At 36.4% G+C, this 26,405-nt stretch overlaps 1 protein-coding gene across 1 annotated transcript; it reads left to right on the forward strand.

Moving 5' to 3' along the window:
• Positions 1-8,428: 8,428 nt before the first annotated feature.
• Positions 8,429-26,105, forward strand: TYRP1 (tyrosinase related protein 1). The gene is made up of 8 exons (XM_033237356.1): positions 8,429-8,532; positions 8,951-9,420; positions 10,573-10,895; positions 13,509-13,713; positions 17,624-17,791; positions 19,872-20,051; positions 24,765-24,911; positions 25,750-26,105. Exons 2-8 carry the CDS (start codon positions 9,036-9,038, stop codon positions 25,953-25,955), a joined length of 1,614 nt encoding a protein of 537 aa, XP_033093247.1. The 5' UTR covers positions 8,429-8,532; positions 8,951-9,035; the 3' UTR covers positions 25,956-26,105.
• Positions 26,106-26,405: the final 300 nt, after the last annotated feature.

Genomic DNA, 26,405 nt, shown 5'->3' on the forward strand with positions numbered 1-26,405 from the left:
TAAGAGTATGATAAGTTTTGAAAGATATTTTTTCTCTCTCCAGTCCTCATTTTTGTTAAAAACAAATCATGATAGGACTGAGTCATTTGCAAAATAAACTTTACTCTTATACTTGGCCTGATTATTTGCATAAAGTGCAGCAAGAATAATTGTTTTTCACATAGGCCTTTTAAATTGGCTTTGATAGAACTCTGTTCCACCATGAAAATCAGGTAAGACTTTTTTTTTTTTTTGAGACGGAGTCTCCCTCTGTAGTTCAGGCTGGAGTGCAATGGCGCAATCTCGGCTCACTGCAAGCTCCGCCTTCCGGGTTTACGCCATTCTCCTGCCTCAGCCTCCCGAATAGCTGGGACTACAGGTGCCTGCCACCATGCCCGACTAATTTTTTGTATTTTTGGTAGAGACAGGGTTTCACTATGCTGGCCAGGATGATCTCGATCTCCTGGCCTCATGAACTGCCCGCCTCGGCCTCCCAAAGTGCTGGGATTACAGGCGTGAGGCACCGCGCCTGGCCCAGATAAGACTTTTTAAAGTCAAGCCCGGCCTTGGGTCTGTACCCTCAAATATCTATGAGTTAAGTAAATTCCTATATTCTTGAGGTCTCAAGAACATGGAGCTCCCGGGCCTTTTAGAAAGTGGCATTCTTTACTCACCACAGATTAGAAACCCTGTACAGGGACTGTGTAGAGAAGGTATGAGGCATTTTTCCAAGGTGTTTTTACTGGCTCTTCAAGTTAAGCTTGATTCCTTAAAGGGAAACACACCCTTCCAGTCAAAGCCTTGGTAAAACAAACAGTTTCTCCAATTGCGTCCTGTTGCAAAACAAAATGGTTTCTTATTGCACTCATGCAAATAACTGTATTGCCATAGGTTGAGAATATTCACAAACAGTCTCCAAATTCTGGAGAAGCCAGGCAGAGAGACACAAATATGCTCCAAATGTTGTTCACAGGAATACATCTTACTCAATTATTAAAGGTTGTAAATGGCTCAAAATAAAAGTGGTCCTTGACTCTGAAAAGCAAAACAAGGATCAGCAACATTTTAAACAAAAAGTTAAAAATATTACTTTAGTTTTTTATTAGTTCAGTCAATTTTGTTAACTCTTGTTCAGCCTGATAGTAATAAACATTTCAGCTCTTCATGAGTTGTGTGTGTTTTCTTCTATTCCAATGTCACAATCTCCAAAGATATCAGAAAGTTGCCCCTGTCAAAGTCCTATAGTTGGTTATAAAACATCTTTTGGACAGGATCAAAGCAAGAGAACAATTGTCTGTGAAAGACACAATATCCAGGGTAGTTACAGTCAAAAACACAGTTGACAAAGAAACTTGCTTATTTCTGTAGTTTACAATAACTTAACATAATAACTGTAATTATGATTCATAGCATGTACTCAGATATTAGGATTTCAGAAATCCCATACAATTTTGGAACATATATTAATAATATTCACTAAAATATATCCTGAAGAAGACTACACCTTATTTTTATTTTGGCAATCCCATGTAACTAAGCTTGTCAAATAATACTGTTTACCTCTCTTTTGGATGCTCCAGGGGCCCTCTGTAGCATCCAAAAGTTAGGGATCAGAAAAGACAATTTGGGGGCTGAAATTTGATTTTCAGAAGCCTACCAAATATGTTAAAGGTTTAAAATACTTGATATCATGGAATAGAATTCCAGATTACCATGTCATTTATTTTAGCCAAAATGATGACTCAAAAATTTTAAAAGAAGGCAAAAACCTTTACTCATTAAGAGGGAAGATTTAGCTTTCCAAACAATCTGTCTTTAATATTACATAAAAGTCCTGTTCAAGAAAGAGAAAGCCAAATTTCACCCTTGCATTAGTCTACTATTAATGTCAACCTCAATTTTTAATGAAACCTGATAGATAATTCTACACAGTCTTAACCAGTCTGACCATGCGGTGAGATAGATTCTTGTAAACCTTTCATAACCCTTCACAAATTGTTGTTAAAGAGCATACTGGTGCATTAAGAAAACTTTGTTGTGGTATTTCAATGCTCAATTTATGGCAAAACCATATACAATTTTGAATTTAGTTAATATGTTCACACATGTAACACATATATGATTACACAGACAGACAGAAGATCCAGTAGTTGTAAGATTTTTAATTTGCCAATCTCTGAATTGGATTATTGGCCTCAGTGTGGAGCCTTTCAAGAAGCAGGGCTAGGAAAGCATGCAGTTTCTAGAGCCTAATAAACAGACATAGCTGGAAGACAAAAACAGATTTTGAAAGGGATCTATCTGTTTTTTATTCTGGGAGATCCATAAAAAAACAGAGGTGTTTCCTCCCGAAAAACCTCCCAAAAAATGAGGTCCATGGTACCTTCTTTCTGTTTTTCCCAAGGAGTCTCATGCTCTCAGAAGTCATCCTAGGACCTCTTGTGTGTGCACTAACAGTGGCAAGACAAAATGGAGAAAAATATTCAGTCAACTGAGAAAAAAATCATTTTCCAGAAAAACAAGATTCAAGAAGAGAAAAACTTAAAGGCCTTTCAAATATACCTGTATTTCGATATCCATTTTTAAATAAGCCTATTTATAACCATAGCATTCTTTAAGAGACTTTTTTTTTTTTTTTTTTTAGATAGAGTCACCCTGCAAGCTCAGGCTGGCATGCAATGGTGCGATCTCACTTCACTGGAACCTCCACCTCCTGGGTTCAAGCTATTCTCCTGCCTCAGCCTCCCAAGTAGCTGGCATTATAGGCATGTGCCACCATGCCCAGCTAATTTTGTAATTTTAGTAGAGACCAGGTTTCACCACATTGGCCAGGCTGGTCTTGAACTCCTGACCTTAAGTGATTTGCCCACCTTGGCCTCCCAAATTGCTGGGATTGGAGGCATGAGCCACCATGCCAGATCAAGAGACTCGTTTTAAATCCGTTGTTACCTAACTTTAGCCATGCCAAGTGGCCAATATTTCTGGCTTTTTAACGTTACCAAAAGTAACCTCACAGGTGAAACCAGTAAGCCTTAACTAAGGTTATGACTTAACTGCAAATATACGAAGTATTTTCAAAGAGGTGGTAGGCAGTTTTTACAAAATCTAGAATCTTTAAAGATAGCTCAGAGAAAGGAAGGTTTAAGAAAGAAGCTAGAAGTTGTTTAGGGAGGAGAAGAGAAGCAGCAAATGGTGAAAGTCACACAGATATTAGCCAGAAAGCACTCATTCTTTAAGTCAAGATTGAACCCAGGCCACCATTTAAAAATAGTAGAGGCCAAAAGAAAGTATTGCCATGTGGGGCCGGGCGCGGTCAAGCCTGTAATCCCAGCACTTTCGGAGGCCGAGACGGGCGGATCACGAGATCAGGAGATCGAGACCATCCTGGCTAATACGGTGAAACCCTGTCTCTACTTAAAAATACAAAAAACTAGCCGGGCGACGAGGCGGGCGCCTGTAGTCCCAGCTACTCGGGAGGCTGAGGCAGGAGAATGGCGTAAACCCGGGAGGCGGAGCTTGCAGTGAGCTGAGATCCGGCCACTGCACTCCAGCCTGGGTGGCAGAGCAAGACTCTGTGGTTACAAGGTCAAACTCCCAAGGATGTAAAAGAAGATGGAGACCTCATCCAGTTTTTTTCAAATCTTTACAGTGATCTTAACTATTCCTTTTGCCAGTTTGCCCAGGGAGAGAGAGGCCAGAAGTTCAACTGGAAAACAAAACAAAACAAAACAAAACAAATAAAACCTTTATTGCTGGCATGTCCAGCTTCTGGGTTCCCTTCCACCAGCTCAATTTTAAGCCAAGTTGTTCAAAATTTGGGGAAATTAACTTTCCTCAGTTTGAACAATGCATGTGAGGGGAGTGTCCTGTGGTATAGGAACACAATTATGCATCTGTGAAGAGAAGACAGAGGAGGAAAAAAGGAAAGAAAGTTTTTTGTTTTTTTTTTTTTCAAAGAAGTCTCAGTGATCCAGGAGGAATACAAGAGAGGTATAGACTGTGAAGATGACTGGTTACCCACCCATCTGGAAAGAAGGGAAAAGAGGTGTCCCTCAATTCCTTTCTCTTCCCAGTGAATACCTAGGGAACATGTCGCAGAGAAAAGAAAAGGCATCCTCCATCTTCCTTCCTTCCTTGTATCCCCGAGTCCCAGTGACCTCAGCAGGGTGCTTCTCATGGGTGTCAATGTAGCTTTGACCATGTTAACAGGGGGCCTAGATGGTGGGAATTATCCATACTCACCCATGTGCTGCCTTCCCCATGCTCTCATAGAAAGGTCCCTGTATTTGCAGGACTATCTGAACTCCTGACACGGTAGAGAAAAACTAAAACAAAAACAGCTTAAGTGCAGGGCAGGGAGGTGCCTGGGGGAAAAGCCTCTTGCTCTATGCAAATAGGTTCTTTCAACAGGGGAAAGACTTAATTGCCATATGCTCATTGCCCTAAGAACAGATGGAAATCACATTGGTTTGAATTGTGTAGCAGATGACTGGGTCAAATGCTCATTCTACCCAGTAATATTTTTGCAGTTTGCAGCAACACCCTCAACATTATAAAAGGAGAGATAAGAGACATTTCAAACTGTGAATGAAGAAAAGAAAACTACCGCCTGTAATCCCAGCACTTTGGGAGGCCGAGACGGGCGGATCACGAGGTCAGGAGATCGAGACCATCCTGGCTAACACGGTGAAACCCCGTCTCTACTAAAAATACAAAAACTAGCCGGGCGAGGTGGCGGGCGCCTGTAGTCCCAGCTACTCGGGAGGCTGAGGCAGGAGAATGGCGTAAACCCGGAGGCGGAGCTTGCAGTGAGCTGAGATCCGGCCACTGCACTCCAGTCCGGGCGACAGAGCGAGACTCCGCCTCAAAAAAAAAAAAAAAAAAAAAAAAAAAAAAAAGAAAACTACCATAGAAAGTCAGGGGCCTCTAGTCAGTCTGCCACACTCAACCCCTCACAGGAGGGATCACATGAGTGAGTGAGTGCAGGATCCAGCCTGCTGCTCTGTGTGCCAACCCAGAAGCAAGCTCTATGCAAGGACTGTACAGCCAGACCAGGTGTGGGGGTGCCTGTGGCTCCACAGTCCCCGAGGGGGTGTTACAGTGTTCCTACAGTTTTGCCGTTCACAGTCTGACAGATGGCAGTGTGTTAGCAGCTCAGTTGGTCCCTTGCCTTGTAACATGGGGCAGTCGCCCTCTGCTGGCAAAGGCGAGGACCAGTATGACAGCCTTTTCTGGGTACCTGCACTTGGTGGGTCCTGAGCTCTTGTCCAGTGTCCAAGAAGAATCAGGTCACAGGAGTGATTGAAGGCTGGTGAAGCTGGAGAATTTTACTGAGCAATGAAAACAGTTCTCAGTGACAGGAGAGAGGGGAACTGGAGTGGGGACAGGAAGGGCAGATCATCTTCCCTGAAGTCAGGTCATCTCTCCCTCCACTGACTGAGTCTGGGGTCTTTTTAGGCACAAGATGAGGAGTGCATGCTGATTGCTTTATGAGTATGCAAAAGAGTTTAAAGCAAAGGCACCACTCAAAAGGCACAATAGTGTAGAAATTCAATTAGGAAAGAGTAGATATATGTAAAATGGGTGAAAGGTGGGGACCAACCAGTGGAAAGTATGCCAAACAGGAAGACAAGTTCTCAATCTGCTCTTAGGATTTAACTTGTAACTTGGCTTTCAGGCTTTAAACTGTCTCAGCTTAGAGGTGGGACTTCACCAGGTACCCACTCCTATCTGCCTAGGCATTGGGCTGCCTCCTATCACTATCAATTTCTAGCTTACATCAGGTGCAAGGTCCAATTGCATGTATGTTTAAAAGTTTAAATGTACTAAATGTACAGGCAATATTTCAAGTACTTGAAGATAATATAAGAAAATACTTCATTTCCCTGGAATAGGAATTTTTTTGTTTGTTTGTTTTTGAGACAGGGTCTGGCTGTGTCAACCAGGCAGTGGTACAATCTTGGCTCACCACAAACTCCAACTCCTGGGTTCAAGCAATTCTCATGCCTCAGACTCCCAAGTAGCTGGGATTACTGGCACACACCACCACGCCCAGCTAATTTTTGTATTTTTAGTAGAGACAGGCTGGGTCTTGAACTCCCGACTTGCCCAGGCTGTGTCTTGAACTCCCGACTTGCCCAGGCTGGGTCTTGAACTCCCGACTTCAAATGATCCACCCACTTCAGCCTCCCAAAGTGCTGGGATTGCAGGCATGAGTCACCGTGCCTGGCAGAGGAAGGATTTCTTAAGCAAGATATGAAAACTAGTAACCATAAATTAAAAGTTTGGTACAATGACATGAAAATTAAGAACTGTTCATCAGAAGACTACATAAAGAATGTAAAAATGAAGCCACAAATTGAAATAAGATATTTTCAATATATTTATCTAATGGAAGACTAGAATTAAGAATATATAAGGAACTTCTACATACCAAGAAGACAAAAACACAATACAAAAATGGGTAATAGACATGAAAATACCATTTAACAGTAAGGAAAACAATAAGGATAAAAGCGCAAGAATCGTATTAGGTATTGAGATTAATGAAATATCATTTTACATACATATAATTGGCAATTAAATCTATTACCATGAAGTGTTAGCAAGCTTATGAATCAATAAGAAATCTTACACACTACTGGCAGGAATGTAAACTGATACAACTACTTTGGAAAACAATTTAGAATTCTTTTGTAAATATGCACAAACTCCATGACTAGCAATCCCCTTTCTAAATATCTACCATTAAGAAATTCTCATATATGTTTACCAGAAAACATTTAAAGACTATAGATGCATTATTCATAACACACACAAAAAAAATTCCTGGAAAATAATCCAAATATCTCTGAAGAGAAGAATGGGTAAATATAATGTGGTATATTCTTATAATGATATTTCAAACTGCCATTGTTAAAAATCTGTAAAATATAGTATTTTATATGCAACAACTTGGATATATTTTGGATACATAGTACCAGTGGGAAAAAAATCTGGTCACTGAAGATTACTTCTACAGTAATGATACCATTTTTTGTTATTCTAGCCTAGAGATTCAAGAGGAAAAATAGTTGCTCCATATATGTGAGCTAAATTATCAACAGAATCTTTCTGTTTAATAAAGCATTTTAGTAAATATCCTAATGTGTATATATATTAGTAGATTGTCATATAAGTAACAGACAAACAAGAAGAATAACATTTTAGATTCACAAATATCTTAATACCCATGGTTGGATATAATTGTAATAAATCATATTGATGATATAGACAAGGGACAATGAACAGGAAATTCCTTTTATTCTTTCTTACCTTAATTTATAGATATATCTTTAGCTGTCTTTTTTGTTTATAACCATATACCAAATTATTTTATATAATTTTCTGGACAATTTGATGCCTTAGAGTCAAATAAGACAACTAACTCTGATCATGAATTATGATAACCTTTGTGCAGTTATTATGTATTCCAAATAAAGATTAGATTTACAAATTGACTTTATATGCATGGCTTTTCAACTCCAGAAGAACATTCCTCTGGAAATATATGAATCTATTACCCCTAGTGCCATTTGTCTTTGTTGTTCTTTTTGTTTGTAACCATACATTCAATTATTTTAGATAGTTTTCTGGACAATTTTATGGCTGATGACAGCTAATCCTGATCCTGAATTCTGACAAACTTTGCACAGTAATTATGTATTCCAAACTAAAGCTTACAGTTGAAGATTGAATTCATATACATGAGTTTTCAACTTCAGGAGAACATTCCTCTTGAAATACATGAATCTATTACCCTTAGTGTCATTGGCTTAAGACTATTTGAAGAGAAAGTAGGAAACTAGAAGACATTGAGTAGGCAACTTCTAAACAATAGAAGTAGCAGCGACCCTGTAATGTTTTGCCACAGAGATGGACACCAGCCCCAGTGAAGGTAAGGGAGTTGAAGTTCCCAACTCTGTCAAAACCCACAGGCACCATGAGGGCCAATGTCGTGTGCTGTGGTGTAACTGTACCTGATGCCTTTTCCACTACAATTATTCTCTCTAGAAATTGTAAGAACAGCAGCATCTGTCTTCAAGACAGAAAACAACCAAAAGCTACTATCAGGTACAAACACTAGCCTGGCCTTTGTATCATTAGGAAAAGGTAATTAATCTTGTTTCAGCCTCTAAAGATACACTATGAAAGGAAAAAACAAAGTCTCTGCAATGCAAACAAATCTCACTAGTTTCTCTGACTTGTATTCCAAATTAGTTCTTCTGGCCTTTACTTAAAACTGTAAGCATCACAAGGAAATCAGTGAGAAGGGAATCATGTGCTGATCAAGTCCTTAAAGGGCAGAAACATTCACTGAAGTGAAAAGGATTAGTAAAGGGTGGAAAAAAAGACCAGCCCCTCCTAGTTTGGGTGAGCAGCTTTGGGATTAATTATCAGGCAGTAATCCACATGCAATTAACAGTTCTGACGTGAGAGGACAAAAAACTCAAGCAGATATAAAACATTCAATTCTAAGAGAAGTTCATCAGAGACATCCTTCAGGATTTTAAGGTACTGGAAAGAAGTCCTATGGGCAGTGGGTGGACTCCTGACAAAATTCCATTAGTATAAGGGACTTTAAATCACAGAAATTAACTTGCTGGAAATCTGTTCCCAATTATTCCTTCAGCTCCAAGGTTAAAATAAATGTAATTAATGATGGTGACCTGCTAATTTATGCTTTTGATAACTGATATCTAGTATATATATAAGAAAAGAAAACGACAAAGACAGGTAATTTAATTATGTGGGTATCACACATGTGGGTGTTATACATGTCAAATTTTAAAGGTAAATTACTATTTTTATTATTTGCGTGAAATGTCATTTTCCATATGGATTCCATTTTGAAGGTGGTTTGGGAAGGGTTCATACCATTTTAAGTACCAAGAAAAACTTGCATAATCTCATTTTACTTACTCTTTTTCAGCTGAATTTTCATCTACTTGCTTCAGTCTTCTCTACACAAAGGGCTGCGAAACAGATCTTTGTTTTGCACTCTTACTTCAAGCAGAATGAGTGCTCCTAAACTCCTCTCTCTGGGCTATATCTTCTTCCCCCTGCTGCTTTTTCAGCAGGCCTGGGCTCAATTCCCAAGAGAGTGTGCCACTGTTGAGGCTTTGAGAAGTGGTATGTGTTGCCCAGACCTGTCCCCCATGTCTGGGCCTGGGACAGACCGCTGTGGTTCATCATCAGGGAGAGGCAGATGTGAGGCAGTGACTGCAGATTCCCGGCCCCACAGCCCTCAGTATCCCCATGATGGCAGAGATGATCGGGAGGTCTGGCCTTTGCGCTTCTTCAATAGGACATGTCACTGCAATGGCAATTTCTCAGGACACAACTGTGGGACGTGCCGTCCTGGCTGGAGAGGAGCTGCCTGTGACCAGAGGGTTCTCATAGGTAAGTGGAGATATGAATGAATTCACAAGTCCTGCATGAGACTCAAGGCTCTTAATAAAATCTTAAATCATTTGAGCTGGAGGAATACCTGGAAATCATATAGCTCAACCCTCTCTTTTCATAGTTGAGGAAACTGAGGCTTAGAAGGGTTAAGAAACTCCTTTAATATAAAGGGTTGGAGTTGAAGCTCAGAACTTCTGACCAATATTGTCTCCTGAAACATTGTTGAGCGACCACCATATCCTAGGAACTGTGTTAGGTATTATGACTAGTCAATTCAGTAACTCCTTCAGGTAAACATGTTAATTGGCATAGATGAGGTTCGGAAAGTTCAAACCCACACAACTGATCCTTACTAAACTTGAAACTCAGCTGAGAACTATCTAGCCCTTATATTTTAGTTCTGCAGCTACCCCTGCTGACCCTTAAAGAAGTTTCCCACCATGATAATCAAATTCAGGTATTTGAGATGAAGAGTTTGGCCTGCAGACTAAATACTATTAAATAACAAAGCATTAAACAGTAACAGCTAACAATATTTGATTTGTTCTGTGTGTGAGATAGGAGACTAAAGGTTTAACAGAACATGTATTGAGTCTTTACTATGAGTTAGGCCTTGGGCTAATTGCTTTTTATGTGTGTGCTCTTTGAACTTTCAATTCTATAAAGTAGGTATTATTTTTATCCACATTTTAATGATTTAAAAAAAAAACTGAGGCTTGGAAAAATGTGCCCAAAGTCATAGAATAATTTTCTGGTGTTAACTACTATGTTATACCACCTAATTTTGGAAGATTTATGATGTTAAAAAGATAAAATATTCCAACAAAAATGCCAATAGTGGGCAGAAATCAACATGACAAGGTCACAGAAACATCAAATCCATAGTTAAGATTAAAGAAAGGTAGTAGAAGTCATGCAGTAAATTGGAGAGAGGAAAAAGAGAGAGAGAGAAAAAAGGGAAGAAAGAGAGAGAAAGCAGGTTTGAAGAAAGGGTTTTAGTTAAGGATATTTTTAAAAGTATAAAATAATTTAAAACACATTTGAACAGATGGATAAATGGGTCGTGGTGTGTTACAAGATGATTATGCTCTTTCTCTACCCATCCCCTCAAGGCAGATGTTTTCATGCTTGAATTTTGTATCCCTAAAGTCAGGAGAAATCTTCTGGACTTAAGTAAAGAAGAAAAGAACCACTTTGTCCGGGCCCTGGATATGGCAAAGCGCACAACTCACCCTTTATTTGTCATTGCCACCAGGAGATCAGAAGAAATATTGGGGCCAGATGGCAACACACCACAATTTGAGAACATTTCCATTTATAACTACTTTGTTTGGACACACTATTACTCAGTCAAGAAGACTTTCCTTGGGTCAGGGCAGGAAAGCTTTGGTGAAGTGGATTTCTCTCATGAAGGACCAGCTTTTCTCACATGGCACAGGTACCACCTCCTGCGTCTGGAGAAAGACATGCAGGTATGTAAGAAGCATTTCAGTTTTCAGACTCTTTACAGACACGTTGCCTTGTTTGTAAAACATTTTAATTCACTAGTTTTCAGAAGCATCAGAACTTTTGATGAAAGAGCAATTTTGTGTTACTAACCTGTCTTTGAAATTTCGTTTTCTCCTTGTTTTGGTTACTTATTAATTAATCTTTATCTTAGTGAAGTGAAAATAAAGTAATATCAATAATAAGCAAAATGAGACATTTGCAGGAATGAATTAAAAGTTTAAAAATACTTTGCAGTTTAATTGAAAACGTGATTTTCATAAAACTTGAAACAGAAGAATCTCATTTGCGTGTCTTCCTTCTCTAATAAATATAAGCAGATTCCTCCTCCTGGTCAAATAACGTGAGTTAGAGACTTCTCAATCTTTCCAGTCCCAAATGCATATCTCATCATTCCAGCGATGATTCCTTCCAATGTGGTACAGGGTTTAAATAATGAAAAAATAATTCCTTTCCATTTAGACTCTCATATTTCCATTGAACTATATTTTTCCATGTTCCCTACCCTTTGAGTCTTACAGAAGAAACCTATTAAAATATCACATCACTATGTAAGAGGACAGATATGTTAATTTGCTTGACTATAGTAATCACTTTACTATGTATATTTATATCAGAGCACCATGTTGTACACCTAAAATATATAAAATTTGAAAAAAAGTTAAAAAAATACCAAAATAATTTTGTCAGTCAGGCAATATTTTTAGTGAAAAGACATTGGCTTTTTATTTGGCACAAAGTGAACCTGAACTCAAGCAGTTATTTCATGCTTATTTTCTAAGCAGACAAGTTTCAAACATATTAAAGCATCTAGTTACATAGATTCTTTACTCTTATTTCGTTTACCAACTTCTCTGTTTCTTGAGAAAAATATTGAAATTTTAAAATAAAATTTTAAGTTGTTACATATCAACTAGGAAATCCACAAAGTAAACCTGTTTTTTCTATGTGAAATAACAGCAACGAATCTCCCCTTTCAAGTTAAAGTATAAAAATTAAGCTAAAACTATCTGAAGACAGGAAAGGTATTTAGATTCATTTATTAATTTGCAGAATGCTGTGCCAGCATTATTCTGAGAAAAAGTAAATGGTTAGAAGAGAGATAATTAATACACTAAAATACAGGATAAAATATTCGTTTGAAAGTGCACTATCCATTTGCAGTTTGAGAGTGATTAAATGAATTCATCTGATACTTTGAACATCATATTTTATAGCTCTGATTGCAAGTAAGACATTTAGTAGATTATAAGTAGATAAATCTGTCATTTGTAATTGACTACAGATCTTCATGCCTTCAAGTCATTTTCTCATGGGCACAGCAAAATGAAAGGGCAAGTGGAAAGTATCTGAAAGCTTCACTTTTGTCTGTGTAAACTTCAACCTCTATGACTTACATTTTAAAAACCCAACAGCACAAGGGATCCAACAAATTACAATTTAAATGTAATTCATGGTTGAAATGCCACATGAATATGCTCTGGCTCCCAAATGTCAGTTGCTGAACCACAAACGAATTCTTAATGATCCCGTGGAAGCTGTCACTAATTTTTGTGAACCACAATCATGGCTTCTAAAGGAGGACTACCAACCCCTGGAGACCAATAACTGGGGATAACTTGGAAAGCTTCTGGCTCTCTAAAACACCCAAGGATAAGAAAATGCTTCCTAGGAAGAGATTTAAAGTGAAAAAGTAGAAATATACTGAGTGCTTGAGAGATAAGATAAAACAATTGCGATCCCTACATTTAAATCCCATACCATAAATGGAACTACTCAAGGCCCGAAAGAAATGAGAAATAACAAGGAAATGTATGGTTTAAAGCACGAATGAAATAAGCATGTGATCTTGAGGCCAGCATTTTTAAAAATGTGAGATCAGCTCTGAATGAAAACTAGGTCACTGATCTAAAAAACAATGGGCAGAAAGATTTACTCCAGCTTCTGTTTAGCATTTTTATCAGTATAAGATTTAGGCAGAAGCCTGAGTCTTAAAAGTTTGGATTTTAAGGCAGCGTTCCCTAAATAAAACACCTTCTATGCTCAGTGTGAAAGAGTCCATGGCCAAACCAGAATCTAAATGCCTAGTCATTCAAATTAAATTTAAAAACAGAAGCAAAACAGAAATTAGCACACCACAAAACGTATTTTAAGGCTGGATCTGGCTCCAGACTAACAGTTAATGATGCTTGAATTAAAGCTAGGAAAATGGAAGAAGGTGGAAATGCCAATAAGTGGATGTTGTTATTGATAATTTTTTATATAACCAATATAAATGTAATTACCTGCCTAAAAAAGAAAAAGAAGATCCCTTATCCCTCTAAATCATTTTCAGAAATGTCTGCATAATAAGTTGAGTTTCATTCCCTCTAATGCCTAAATGACACCTTGCAATAAATTAGCAGCTTTGTTAAATAAGGTTTTAACTCCTCTGGGCCCCTCAGACACCACTGATATACTAACCAGTACCTTATTGTCTGAAGAGAGCTAATAGAAATAGGCTGTCAGAGAGTAGACCAAACAGAAAGGAAGAATTGTAAACAGAAGCAGAGAATATTAATGTGGTTTCTGTGATCTAGGAAATGTTGCAAGAGCCTTCTTTCTCCCTTCCTTACTGGAATTTTGCGACGGGGAAAAATGTCTGTGATATCTGCACGGATGACTTGATGGGATCCAGAAGCAACTTTGATTCCACTCTAATAAGCCCAAACTCTGTCTTTTCTCAATGGCGAGTGGTCTGTGACTCCTTGGAAGATTATGATACCCTGGGAACACTTTGTAACAGTAAGTTGCAAATGATAGCTTGGAGTCAGAATTTCTTTTTAGATAAAGAGATTAAAAATGTTGCCTGGAAGGCCCTTCATTCTACTAGAGAATTCAGACTAAAATCTACTTTTATTATAGACAAACAATGTACCAGGCATTCATTAAGCCCCTAGAATGTTTAAGGCAGTGTATAAGTTGCTGCAGGGGAAACAGAAAGTGCCTACACATTTTTGCACTGCCTTTCTTGAGTAATTTGGTCAATGTCTTTCTAACTTTCTTATTTTGGAAATGTCTAGTTGTATACACTAATCCTCTTAGTTTTCTTGGCACTACTTAGTAGTCATGTGTCTCGTGTTGGAATTTCACAGAAAATGTTTCCTAAGAAAATGTGAAAAATAGGCAAAAAGTTGGAAATGCCCTGGGAAGAAAAAAAAGAAAATAAACAAACCAAATGTATGCTTGCAGTTATAAAGTTAGAAAACAAAAGGTGATGTGGGAGATAGTTTTTAGAAAAGGAGGATATGGTGCTGATGTCTGCCCCCTAGCTTCTTTCCAGCTCTTCCGAAGTGAACAAAATAAGAGAATGCCTAACCAATTGTCCCAGCACCTTTCTCCAGTGATCTGAATGCCACCTCTGTCACAGGTCAAATTTCTGCCCCATGTAGATCTCTTCCTGAGCTTTCCCTTCTCTTCCTTGGATCATATTATTATTTGTGCCTGTGCTAGTAACACAAGGTTTAATTATTAGACACCCCCTACCTCATCTTATTTTTTGTTTTCAGGCATGTATGGCTCTCTTGATTGTTGTTCCGTATAAAAATAAGAGTTATGTGAAGTTGTTTTATTATTATAGTCACAGCATATTTATTCTACATATTGTATTCATCAAACATTAAATTATTTTATGAACTTAAATAAGGAATACTCTAAATAAATCAAGAAGAATTAGATACATATTTTCACCAGTAGACTATTTAGCAGTGTATAGGAATAAGAGAAGTGATAATATATGAACATTTTCTCTGTAGAAGTTTAAAACTTAGAATAAATTTGTATTTGGTATGCTGAATACATGGTCCCACCTTGTGGCAGAGAAATGAAATTCAGGATCAGGATGTCTGCAGATACCAAAGCATTTATTCTTTATCTGACCAGGCCATTGTATTTTGGCCTGAGAGTTCTCTTTTTTTTTTTTTTTTTTCTTGAGACGGAGTCTCGCTCTGTCCCCCAGGCTGGAGTGCAGCGGCGCGATCTCGGCTCACTGCAAGCTCCGCCTCCTGGGTTCACGCCATTCTCCTGCCTCAGCCTCCCGAGTAGCTGGGACGGCGCCCGCCACCGCGCCCGCCTAATTTTTTGTATTTTTAGTAGAGACGGATTTTCACCGTGGTCTCGATCTCCTGACCTTGTGATCCTCCCGCCTCGGCCTCCCAAAGTGCTGGGATTACAGGCGTGAGCCACCGCGCCCGGCCTGCCTGAGAGTTTTCTAGACATTTCCCAATCACCCTGATGATTGGATAACAAAATAAAACACAGTTTAAATGAGTAAATACAATCATAGCACAGAAGGGGGAAGAAAGAAGGAGAGATTTTCTTTTCATCATAATTTGTGTTATCAATTAATATAACAAGTCTCCTAACTCAGACACATAGTCTCATGACAAACTGAAGAATATATATTTTAGGTTAAAAAAATTTTTAAGGTTATCCCTTGTCTCACTGCAAGAGAGAAACAGCAGACATTTTATTTATAAGGCAAAGGAAAGGGAAAAATTATCATTGTGTCGAACATATATTGTGTATCTGATGTGGTATGAAATGCATTGATATAATATCCTATTTAGTCTTCATAACAATACTCTCTTCTATAACCTTTCTTCTTTAATGATCTTGTCCATTTCTGTAGTTCCATTCATCATCTTTTACTGGAGACCCACATGTTTCCAACTTTAGATAAAACCTTCCTTAATTATTCCATACCCCTGTCTTCACAAGCTTGTTGCATAGTATTTCTCCAATATTCAAAATTAATGAACCAAACTTGGTAGATTGAAAATAGTTAATTATTTTATTGCAGCTAACGTTCTTCCAGCCACCAAAATACCATCCTTGAATCAACATAGAAAAACACTGTTCTTTATTCACAATACTTCTCAAATGTATTTTCTTCTTCAGACATATGCAACTTTCCATTTATTTTTATGTGGAAATTGCACAGGACTGTGGTCCATAGGATGTTAGGTGCAATGGCAGAGGTTGTCCATATGCAAACAAATTTAAGAATCACTGGAATTAAAAAATGGTTTATTTTTTATTTAAACTAGTTTCTTTACTATCAGCATTTTCTACTATGGAACTCTGTGAGGGCAAATCAGAATGTAATGTTTTGAAACTTAAGTAATTAATATTTGTTTCTTGGGATTTATTGATAGCTTCCTGAGCAGCAATTCCCAAAACATCAGCTTGAATTGATAGTTTAGCTAGCGATGGTGAAAGTTTTTGGTGATAATGTACACTCAATAGTTTCCAATCCCAACTGAGGCATATGTTTTAGTTACATATTATATAAATTTTATTATGCTAACTTAACAGGTTCTGATTATTATGTTAATTATAAAGCATAGAACATGGGAAGCTTTCTGAATGAAAGAAAAGGAATAGGAGTTGAAATTGTAATATTATCGCTCCCCAGATTAGTGGATTATTTTGCTGTCCCTCTATGGCACATAAATTCCTTTCTGGAGACCACTGGGACAGAATAATGCAAAGTTCTCCTAACCAATCACCTCCCTCCCACCCATGTAAGGTTTTGACTTCTCTCCACTTCCTAATAAATTACACATAACTTTCTCATCTTATTACTTGATTTTTTTTTTTCACAATATAGCTCTGGTCTAGCTTCTTTTCTTTCCTACAGTCCACTACTCTCCTGGCACATACTTCAGGCAAACTATTTCCCAAACAGGCCCCCCCCACCTTTTTATTTTTTTTACAGCTAACATGATCTTTTCCATATAATGACAGGCACCAAACAACTCTTCAACACCTATTAAATGCCAGGTACTGTGCCAAGTCTGTGGGATACACACGTTTTTTGTTATAGATAGGGAATTTTGTTATAGACAGAAGAACATGTATCATCTCTTGCCATTTCCTCTACCTAAAATGTTTGTCTTGTAAAATTTCTTTTATTTCACCTGTGAAAACTTTTCTTAATCCTATGGGGCTCTTTGTAAATCTTTCTTTATAAAGCTTTTCTGGAAATCTGAATGGGCAGGATCTCTCTCTCTCTCTTTCCCCACTCCCTCCCCCCATCTCTCTTTTTTAAGGCTCCTATCATATTCTCTATCCCTAGTATCACAGTTCTTTGTCTGTTTGTTACTGCCATTCACAAAGTTTCATTATTTCTCACATTAATTGCTGAAAAAGTTGAAAAATGTGTGTTGGCTGAAATATGTATCACTTTCCAAAGAAATATAAGGTTTTTTTTTTTCTTATTTCTCTGAAGGTTTAAATAGGCAGCATTTGCATACAAAATATCACATATGTGTGACATATAGATTTTAGTGTAGAACTTAGGTTTATGAGATTATTTTGGCAAAATTCAATTTTCCATGGAATTTTCATTTTAATACATTCTTGTGAAAGAAGCATATATTGACTTAGCAATGTCAAGGACTGTATCTGTTAGTGTGATTGTTTTTTTTCCTTCAGATACTTTTATGTATCACATATCTACTTGATTCAAAGAAATGGGACATGATAACTTAGATTTTCTCACTTTAATGCTACCAAGTATGCATTTTTAAATTTTGTTTTCTACCAAGGAAAACCTATATTTCATATTCATGCTATGTATAAAGTTTTAAAGAGCAACAGTAAGACATCCAAACATTGTGTAAATGTTTGCACATCCCATTTTTTTCTGCAGGTACTGAGAGCGGGCCAATTAGGAGAAATCCAGCTGGAAATGTGGCCAGACCAATGGTGCAACGTCTTCCTGAACCACAGGATGTCGCTCAGTGCTTGGAAGTTGGTTTATTTGACACACCTCCTTTTTATTCCAACTCTACAAACAGTTTCAGAAACACAGTGGAAGGCAAGTAAATGAAATCAGTACTTTGAAAAGATCTAGTTATCAGAGTAAACTGAATTATTCAAAAGCAAGTTTCTTCGAGAAGGCTTTGAATAGTATATTAATCCTGTGCGTTTATGTGAATGAGGCTGTCTATTATGATACACCTGCTCGAAAAAGAAACTTTCTTAAGGATAAGAGTCCAACCATGAAGCTCTTTTCATTATGGGAGAAGACCTTGGAGATTATGCTCCAATTTCTTAAACACCCAAAAACTATTTAAATTCAAATTTCTGGTAGCTAGTTGGCCAATATGTGTAACTATATCAAGGTCTAGCATTGGCAAACAATATTCAAGATGTTGACAGTGTATTAAATTAGTTTACTTTTTTTTAAAATGAGAGAAATAATAAAATCATTCCAAACAATTAGTTGACACTGAGTAAAGCCTTGCTTGCACATATGTGTTATTTAGGTCAGTATTAACCTGTAACTTTTTTCAAAAGTCTATACAAATTCGAATTAGCATCTACTGATGCTTAACTTGGTTTTCCTTATTTCACACAAAGTACTTTAAAGCTGAGGAAAGTGAGGTATAAAGAGGTAAAATTATTATCACAAGATATTCAGCTAGTTACTAACAGAGCATAGGTTCAAATTAAAGTTTTCAAAATCCACTGTCTTTATATAATAAATTTTGATACCTCCAAATGATGCTTGATATATATATATAAAGTCTTCAAAAGAATATAATTACTTTTATCTTATTATAAACTTGTTATTGTTAAATTTTACCTTCAATATAGCATTGTCCATGTCTAATGCATCCCATCTCCCCAAAAAATGCAAATAGATATCTCTGTCGTATGATCAGAGATACTTGGTATATAAATCTAATAATTATTTTTAATTCTCTCACCTTTTAGTCTCAAAATTATATGCCATTTTAACCTATTTTTGATTATTTTAATAACTACCCAAATGCACTGATTTGAATATGATTCAATAAAAAATCACTACATTTTGGCTAATCTGTAAACTAAGGCCATCAGCACTGATTTTTTTTAAAATGTGCAGATTGTGTCTTCTTAATGCCCAATCAGAAGACAATTATACTTATTTCCTGACAAAACGTATAAAAAGACTAGTGTCAAGCCACATTCCATATATATCACAGGCAATCTTTAAATGTTTTTGAGTCAAATAATAATGGAATGGATGCTTGAAAAAATGCATAGGTGACTAAATAAGTGGCTACAACTATACAATTCATCTTAGATGAAGAGAGAACTGGTTAACGTATTTTAAAGTCTGATTTCATTTTATAATACGCAACCATTCCCTGATCTCAAACCTCTGGTCCTTCAAGCCAATTAGACATCCTACATCATAGACCCTCCATTTTTATTTATGACCTGTCCTATACCTATCCTTGTTTTCTCCCTTATATATGGAATAGATATATGTGTATATGTACATATGTATATATATGTGTGTGTGTGTATATATATATGGAATTGAGATATTTATCAAAAGCTGTATAAATGTTTTGACAGTAGGTTTTCTCAGTGTTTAAAACTAGCCCAAAGATGGTAAGAAAGCCCTGAGAAATTGTAGCTTCCCCATAAAAAATAAAGTAGTTTTCCAAAAATAAACATGCTGACAGTCATTCAAAGGTAAGGTAGGAGGCTGAAGTAACATCTGGCAACTTCCAAAACAATCGGAGCATTCTTCTCCAAATTGTGTCAGCAGGTTTTAGTAGAAACTGGAGGGTTTTTCACTATCTTTATTCCCATGTAGAACAATGTCTGCCTTGTCAAATAGAGTGTCTATATATTTTGACTGGAAACCTTTGCAGGTCATTATTTTTAACCTGGAGGCTACATTTAGAATGTCATGCCACTAGCATAAAACCAACTTAGCTCTGAGTATAGCAAACAAATATCATCAACCATAGGTACAGAGAGGCAGTGCTATTATATTAAGGCAAAAACTGGCCTGACAAGCCTTGGAAAAATTGTTTCCCAATATAATCATTACTATTAACTGGAAAAGTAAAATATGTGCAATAGTTTTACAATTCTCCTCCTTATTATGTGTCTAGGTTACAGTGATCCCACAGGAAAGTATGACCCTGCTGTTCGAAGCCTTCACAATTTGGCTCATCTATTCCTGAATGGAACAGGGGGACAAACCCATTTGTCTCCGAATGATCCTATTTTTGTCCTCCTGCACACTTTCACGGATGCAGTGTTTGATGAATGGTTGAGGAGATACAATGCTGGTGAGACATTTTCATATGCGTTTTGCATGGTCAGCCGAGCGGACTGTTTAGATGGCATAGTTATCAGTTTAAGCTGGGCACTCAGTACATAAAAACACATTCAAAATAAGGATAACATAGCTGTAATATCAAGTCACTTCCAGACATTCAATTCTACTTTGAAAATGCAGGCAAGAAGTCTCTCTAAATAATTATGATAGGATGATATTTTTAACCATTTGCTAGGACTAACCAAATCATCTCTCCTAATTTTTGCTATGAAAAAAATGCTACTATGTTTTACAAATTTTTCTCACCCTCTTCTTCCACATAAATTCTAATTACTTTTAAATATAAATGAAGAAAACCTTATAGAGCTCTTCTTTGATATCCCAAAAGACTAAAATTGTATATCCATAATCCACAGTTCTTATTTTTATTGCTTAATGGCCTCTCACAAATAGAAATTTTGTTCCACTTGAAAAGTTAACGTTGGCTTTTATATCACACTATAGGAAATCTCTTTTAAGTTCATTTCAATGCATTCTTTAAAATATTATTTAAAATGCCTCTTTCTCTGCTTTCCTATACAGCTGAGAGCCTAGCATTATTTTTCAAACAATAAAAGTGCTTCCACTGGTTAAAACATCGCAAATTTTCATATGTTGAAAGCATTCTCAATTTTGGCTTCTGTGCCTTTAGTTCATCACACACATGAACATGATATTGTAGCTTAACTACCTATTGATTTATGTATCCATTAGGCATGCTTACATTTCTATGTGTATATGTGTGCAGTAAAGTCCTCTAATTCAACCTAATTAGGACCATTAATTGATGAAAATAGTTTGTTCCATCAAAAATTATTCAAGAAACAACTTACACATAAGCCTGTAATCCCAGCACATTGGGAGGCCGAGGCAGGGGGATCACTTGAGCCCAAGAGTTTGAGACCAGCCTGGTCAACATAGTGAAACCCTGTATCTACTAAAAACAGAAAAATTAGCCAGGCATGGTGGTGGGCACCTGTAATCCCAGCTACTGGAGAGGCTGAGGCAGGAGAATCACTTGACCCCAGGAGGTAGAGGTTGCAGTTAGCCAAGATCACACCACTGCACTCCAGCCTGGCTGACAGAGACACACTTCATCTGAAAAGAAAAGAAAGAAGAGGGGAGGGGAAGTGGAGGGGAGGGGAGGGGAGGGGAGAGGAGAGGAGGGAAGGGAAACAACCTACACATAAATATTAGTTCAGTTTTCAATCAGTTATGAATTCAGTTATTGGAGTTTCATCTCATTTTTCATGTGTATTTATATATATAATGACAACCATAATTAATTATCTATAATTTACACTGTCAGCTTTTTTTAAAAGTGAAACAATAAATGAGTGATTTTTGAAATACAATATGAGGGCAAATATTTTAGCCATACACCTTTAACAAATCTTTCCAAAGTGTTCATTTTACATACTACAAAAACAACATCCTCCTCTTTGTTTTATAGTCATGATGACCACTTTATGTTTGCTTAACTAGATTCCTTTTATTACAGTAATGAGTAAACTCAAATTAATAGGTTTAGGAATTAACAAAACCAACTTTTGTTAAACATGCACTTCTGGGAACCATATGGCAATGTTCAAGTTGTATTTATTCAGTTATTCACAATGCCTTGGGTGTTAGTAAGCTTTTCAGAGGAAACGGAGACTATTCAGTAACCTGGCAAATCTCTTAAGTGGAGTTTTCTTTCACCTATGAAAGAAAGGAAAGATATTCCTTTGCCTTGTGTATCTTGGCTGAAAATATAATTATTTCACATTCATAGCAAGTTGTTAAAGGTTTTCCAGATTTTAACCTAAAGGTCACTGATGAACCAGAAAAACACCTTTTGAACATTTTTTTCTGACATTTTCTTTGTTTGCAATATATACAGCATAAGGTTTCTCAATAACTTGAATTGTAGTGGGAAGAGATGTACCATAAATAAAAAATAGGAAACTATCCTGCAGCACACTTCTGATAAAATGTGGCCATAAAATTATAGGATAGGTCAATGTAAACACTCCGAATTGCATGAAAGCTAAGCTGAAACAATTAGCCTCCTTCTTAAATATTCCTTATACCTGCAAATACCTTTTAGAAAGCAGTGTCATAAAACAACTGTAAAGAAGAGAAAGAAAAATTAGAAAGATTAAAAAATTTTATAAACTCTCTATAAAGCAGAAGTCTTGTTTAAAATAAGTCTAGGAGTGGAGGGATGGAATTCTTTTTCAAAATGATTGAAAGGTTTTTACAAATATAGAAAGCTCTTTACAAAGTGCAGAATAATAGAATTATTAGGCTAGGAATGGAAAAAAAATTACACTTTACAGATAAAGAAAAGTGGAGTCATTCAAGTAGTAATGTCCACTACAGATTCCTCTTGTTAGACATGCAATAGTATAATTGAGAGCATCCAAACTCTAGTTACTACCATGTTAATTTCTATTTACTAATATTTCTGATCTATGTACACATTCAATTCAATTCTTTCTCTTTTATTTTGACTGAGAATTATATGAGGTAAGTTTTAAATATAGCAGCCCAGAAGTTCAGTGTATTTTCAGAAGAAGCAGTTTATACATTTCCAGGAGTAATCACTACTTTACTTTTTGAGCTGCGAGAGAAATGAAGTAATCACACATACACTTAAATCTTTTCACATATATTATTTTCAAATCTACTATTTCCTGGTCAGTATTCAAGGTACCAGAAATATGATAGTATACAAAAATTCACCAACAAATTTTCTTCCTGAAACTTTTCTTCCTATTGATAAAATTGACAATAACCATATGTAAATACAGCATATTAGATGGTAGAAGTCTCTATAGACAAATAAAATCAGGAAATGGGAAAGGAAGTACTGTGTAGATGTATGGAAGAAGAATGTCCTAAGACAAAGGAACAGGGAGACAACTGTGGCTGGAATAGAGTGGAGTCTGGGGAGAGAATGGTGAGAGATAGTAAGGTCAAAGGGATCACAGGAGGCAGAGCCTGAAGGATACTGGGATTAACTCTAAGAGACATAGGGGGCCATGGAGGATCTTGCATAGGGAAATTACAGGACAATCCAATTGCTATTGTTATTTTTACTATTATTTCTCCCCTCATTTTAATGGACAAATCTTTACCACACAGCTGAAGCTGAACTGGATTGAGGCTGGTCAAATCAGGGTTAAGCAGAAAACTAAAATGGGGAATTAAAAAGTTTTCTAAATTATCTTAATACCTAATGTTAATAAGCAACGAATTTATAACACATTAGAATGTGAATTATTTGAAAGTAGAAATATTGTCTCTTTTTTTCAATGCCACAGCCTAAGTGCCTAGACCAGCATCTGGCATTAGTAGGTACTCAGTGGATTTTAACAGATAAATATTTAATTAGCTTTAATACATAGTAAATTTAAAGTCACAAAAATATCAACACTACTTGGCATTTCTATGGGAAATTTTTCTTCAATCCAGATGCTGAAACACCCTTCTGTGATTCACGGAATCACTGTACCTGTCAAGGTATTATATCTACAGCAAAGAGAAAATCTAATACTTAGATAGCTGTCTTAGTTTGTTTTCTGTTGCTTATAACAGAATACCTGAAACCAAGTAATTAATTAAGAAACTGAGTTTATTTATTATAGTTATGAAGCCTGAGAAATCCAAAGTTGAGGGGCCACATCTGTGAAAGCCTTACTGGTGGGGACTTTCTGCAGAGTCCCTGAGTCAGCACAGGGTGTCACATGGTCCAGAGGCTGAGTATCTTAGCTTAAGTGTCTCCCCCTCCCTTAATAAAGTTACCAGTTCTTCTTCCATGATAACCCATTAACTCATGAATCCATGAATGGATGAATCTATTCGTTAGGGCTGAATTCTCATAATTCAGCCAACCTCTTAAAGGCCGTGCCTCTTAATACTGACTTATGTTCCATTGGTGTCTGCCCAATCCCACTTCTAACTCTTTTATTTGTGTGTGTTTGTGTGGCATTCTATTTGGTGTTTAATTGTACCAACATAAATATAGAATAAAAAAAAGAGAAACATCTTTTGCCACAAAAAATTTCATTCTTTTTATTCCTGATGATAGAAACTCATTAATAAAACAAATAGCCATAGTTTATATCCATGAGGTATCAGGAAGTGAATAGGATTCCAGGACCTTGATTCAAAATTTTAAGCATTTTTTTGCTAACAGAGTAAAGCCCTAGGAATAAAGCTAATATTGATTTCTCTAAAAGTAAACAGACAAAATAAAAAATATTGAGCAGAAATATTCATAAACAAGCACAACCTCTAATAGATATGCCATATCTCAAATTTTAAATTACAGCTGATGCCACAGCAAATTACAGGTTTATGTTTTCTTTGGCTTTGAAAAACACATTTAATGACTTATTCAAATTGCTTTATGTACTTTTTAAAAACTATTCAACATCATCATAGATGATGAAATACTAAAACTCCCCTGCTTTTAAACTCTCTTTTTTTATTAAGTGGTATATTGGTACTCTATTCAAAGCATTTTCTGTTTTATGTAATTTCCCATCCTGCTGTAGTGAAAATTCTTATCTTTATTCAGTATAAAAAATAAAATTTTTCATGTTCTCCTTGAATATTGGATCCCTTTAGAACTCAATAATGATAGGAATATTAATTTTATTATGTTTATTAACAAGTTGTTTTTGGAATAATTTAGATATATCCACATTTCCGTTGGAAAATGCCCCTATTGGACATAATAGACAATACAACATGGTGCCATTCTGGCCCCCAGTCACCAACACAGAAATGTTTGTTACTGCTCCAGACAACCTGGGATACACTTATGAAGTTCAATGGCCAAGTGAGTATTGAAGGTGTATTTTTACTGTGATAATTTCCAAAAGCAAATATGTTGTCTTTAAAGTAGAGTAATCACGGTATTCTGAAGCTATGTTTTCCATTTGGACTTAGAAACTTTCATTTGTATTTTTATTTGAGGATAAGGGAGGGAATTTGATATTTGTTGAGAATCCACACTAAGCTGACATTGATCTTATTGTACAGTACCCTATCTCATTTAATCCTCACAATGCTTTGGGGTGAGTATGAAAATCTTCATCTTACAAATAAGGAAGCTGAGGCTTAAATAGGTTAGCTATTTACAGATTCACATTTCTAATAAGGGAAGAGAATGAGTTTGAGCTTAGGACCATGGAATATGCCCCAATTTTTCTACTATACCATATTGCCTGCATTTATCTATCTTAAAGGAAAAGGGAGTGGGATACTCTTCAGTGTTTTTCTGAGATTTTGAAAACCAAAAGTTTCTTGTTTAAATCTTTTTCCCAACAAAGGCAGTAGGGCATAGTGGAAAAGTACAAGACTTATATTCTAAAATACTCAGGCTCCAAAGCCAACTTTACTGCTTACTAACCAGGTGACATAGGCAAGTGACTCAAACTCTTTGAGTCATCATTCTCTCACTTTCACAAAATGAAATGGAAATAACAATGACTATCCCAATAGGGTCCACTCATTAAAAGAAATCAGGAAGTGGCTTCAAGGCCATGTGACCATTATAAATTAAATATGAGGATTTCTATTAAAATAGACATTTCTACCTAAATTTTGGGTGTCCAATTTTTGGTGATAACTATTGTAGTATTTATCTTTTTATTTTTATCTTCCTTTCCAAATAGGTCGGGAGTTTAGTGTACCTGAGATAATTGCCATAGCAGTAGTTGCCGCTTTGTTACTGGTTGCGTTCATTTTTGGGACTGCTTCTTGTCTGATTCGTGCCAGACGCAATATGGATGAAGCTAACCAGCCTCTCCTCACTGATCAATATCAACACTATGCTGAAGAATATGAAAAACTCCGAAATCCTAATCAGTCTGTAGTCTAACAAGTGCCCTACTCTCTTATGAATTAGTGTCACAAAACTACCTGGTTGAATATAATAGATTGAGTTATTAACTGTATTTTCTTTCACTTTGTTACCTTCTTTCTAATACAAGCATATGTTAGAATTAAAGATCCAGGCATAATTTTCAAAGCTGGGAAGACTCTTTCAGAATCTTTTCAATGGGTTTTAATTTTCAGTTCTATTTAAAATGGTGAGTGGCACTAACTCCATGATATTTAAGGATACTGTGAAGATCTTTGGCATGATTTAAAGGTTGAGTATGTGAAGATATAAGTAAGCTACTATGCTTTGTTTACATGTAAATGAAAATAATGTTTGATAGTGAATGTCCACTTAAAATACATGAATGGGCATTTCTAAAATGTTAAAACATAAACACATTTCCATTCATGGATATTTGTCAACAGATTTAAAGAAAACCACAGTTAT

This window comes from Trachypithecus francoisi, unplaced genomic scaffold, assembly GCF_009764315.1.
Source record: "Trachypithecus francoisi isolate TF-2019V2 unplaced genomic scaffold, Tfra_2.0 Lachesis_group16, whole genome shotgun sequence".
NCBI classification, from domain to species: domain Eukaryota; kingdom Metazoa; phylum Chordata; class Mammalia; order Primates; family Cercopithecidae; genus Trachypithecus; species Trachypithecus francoisi.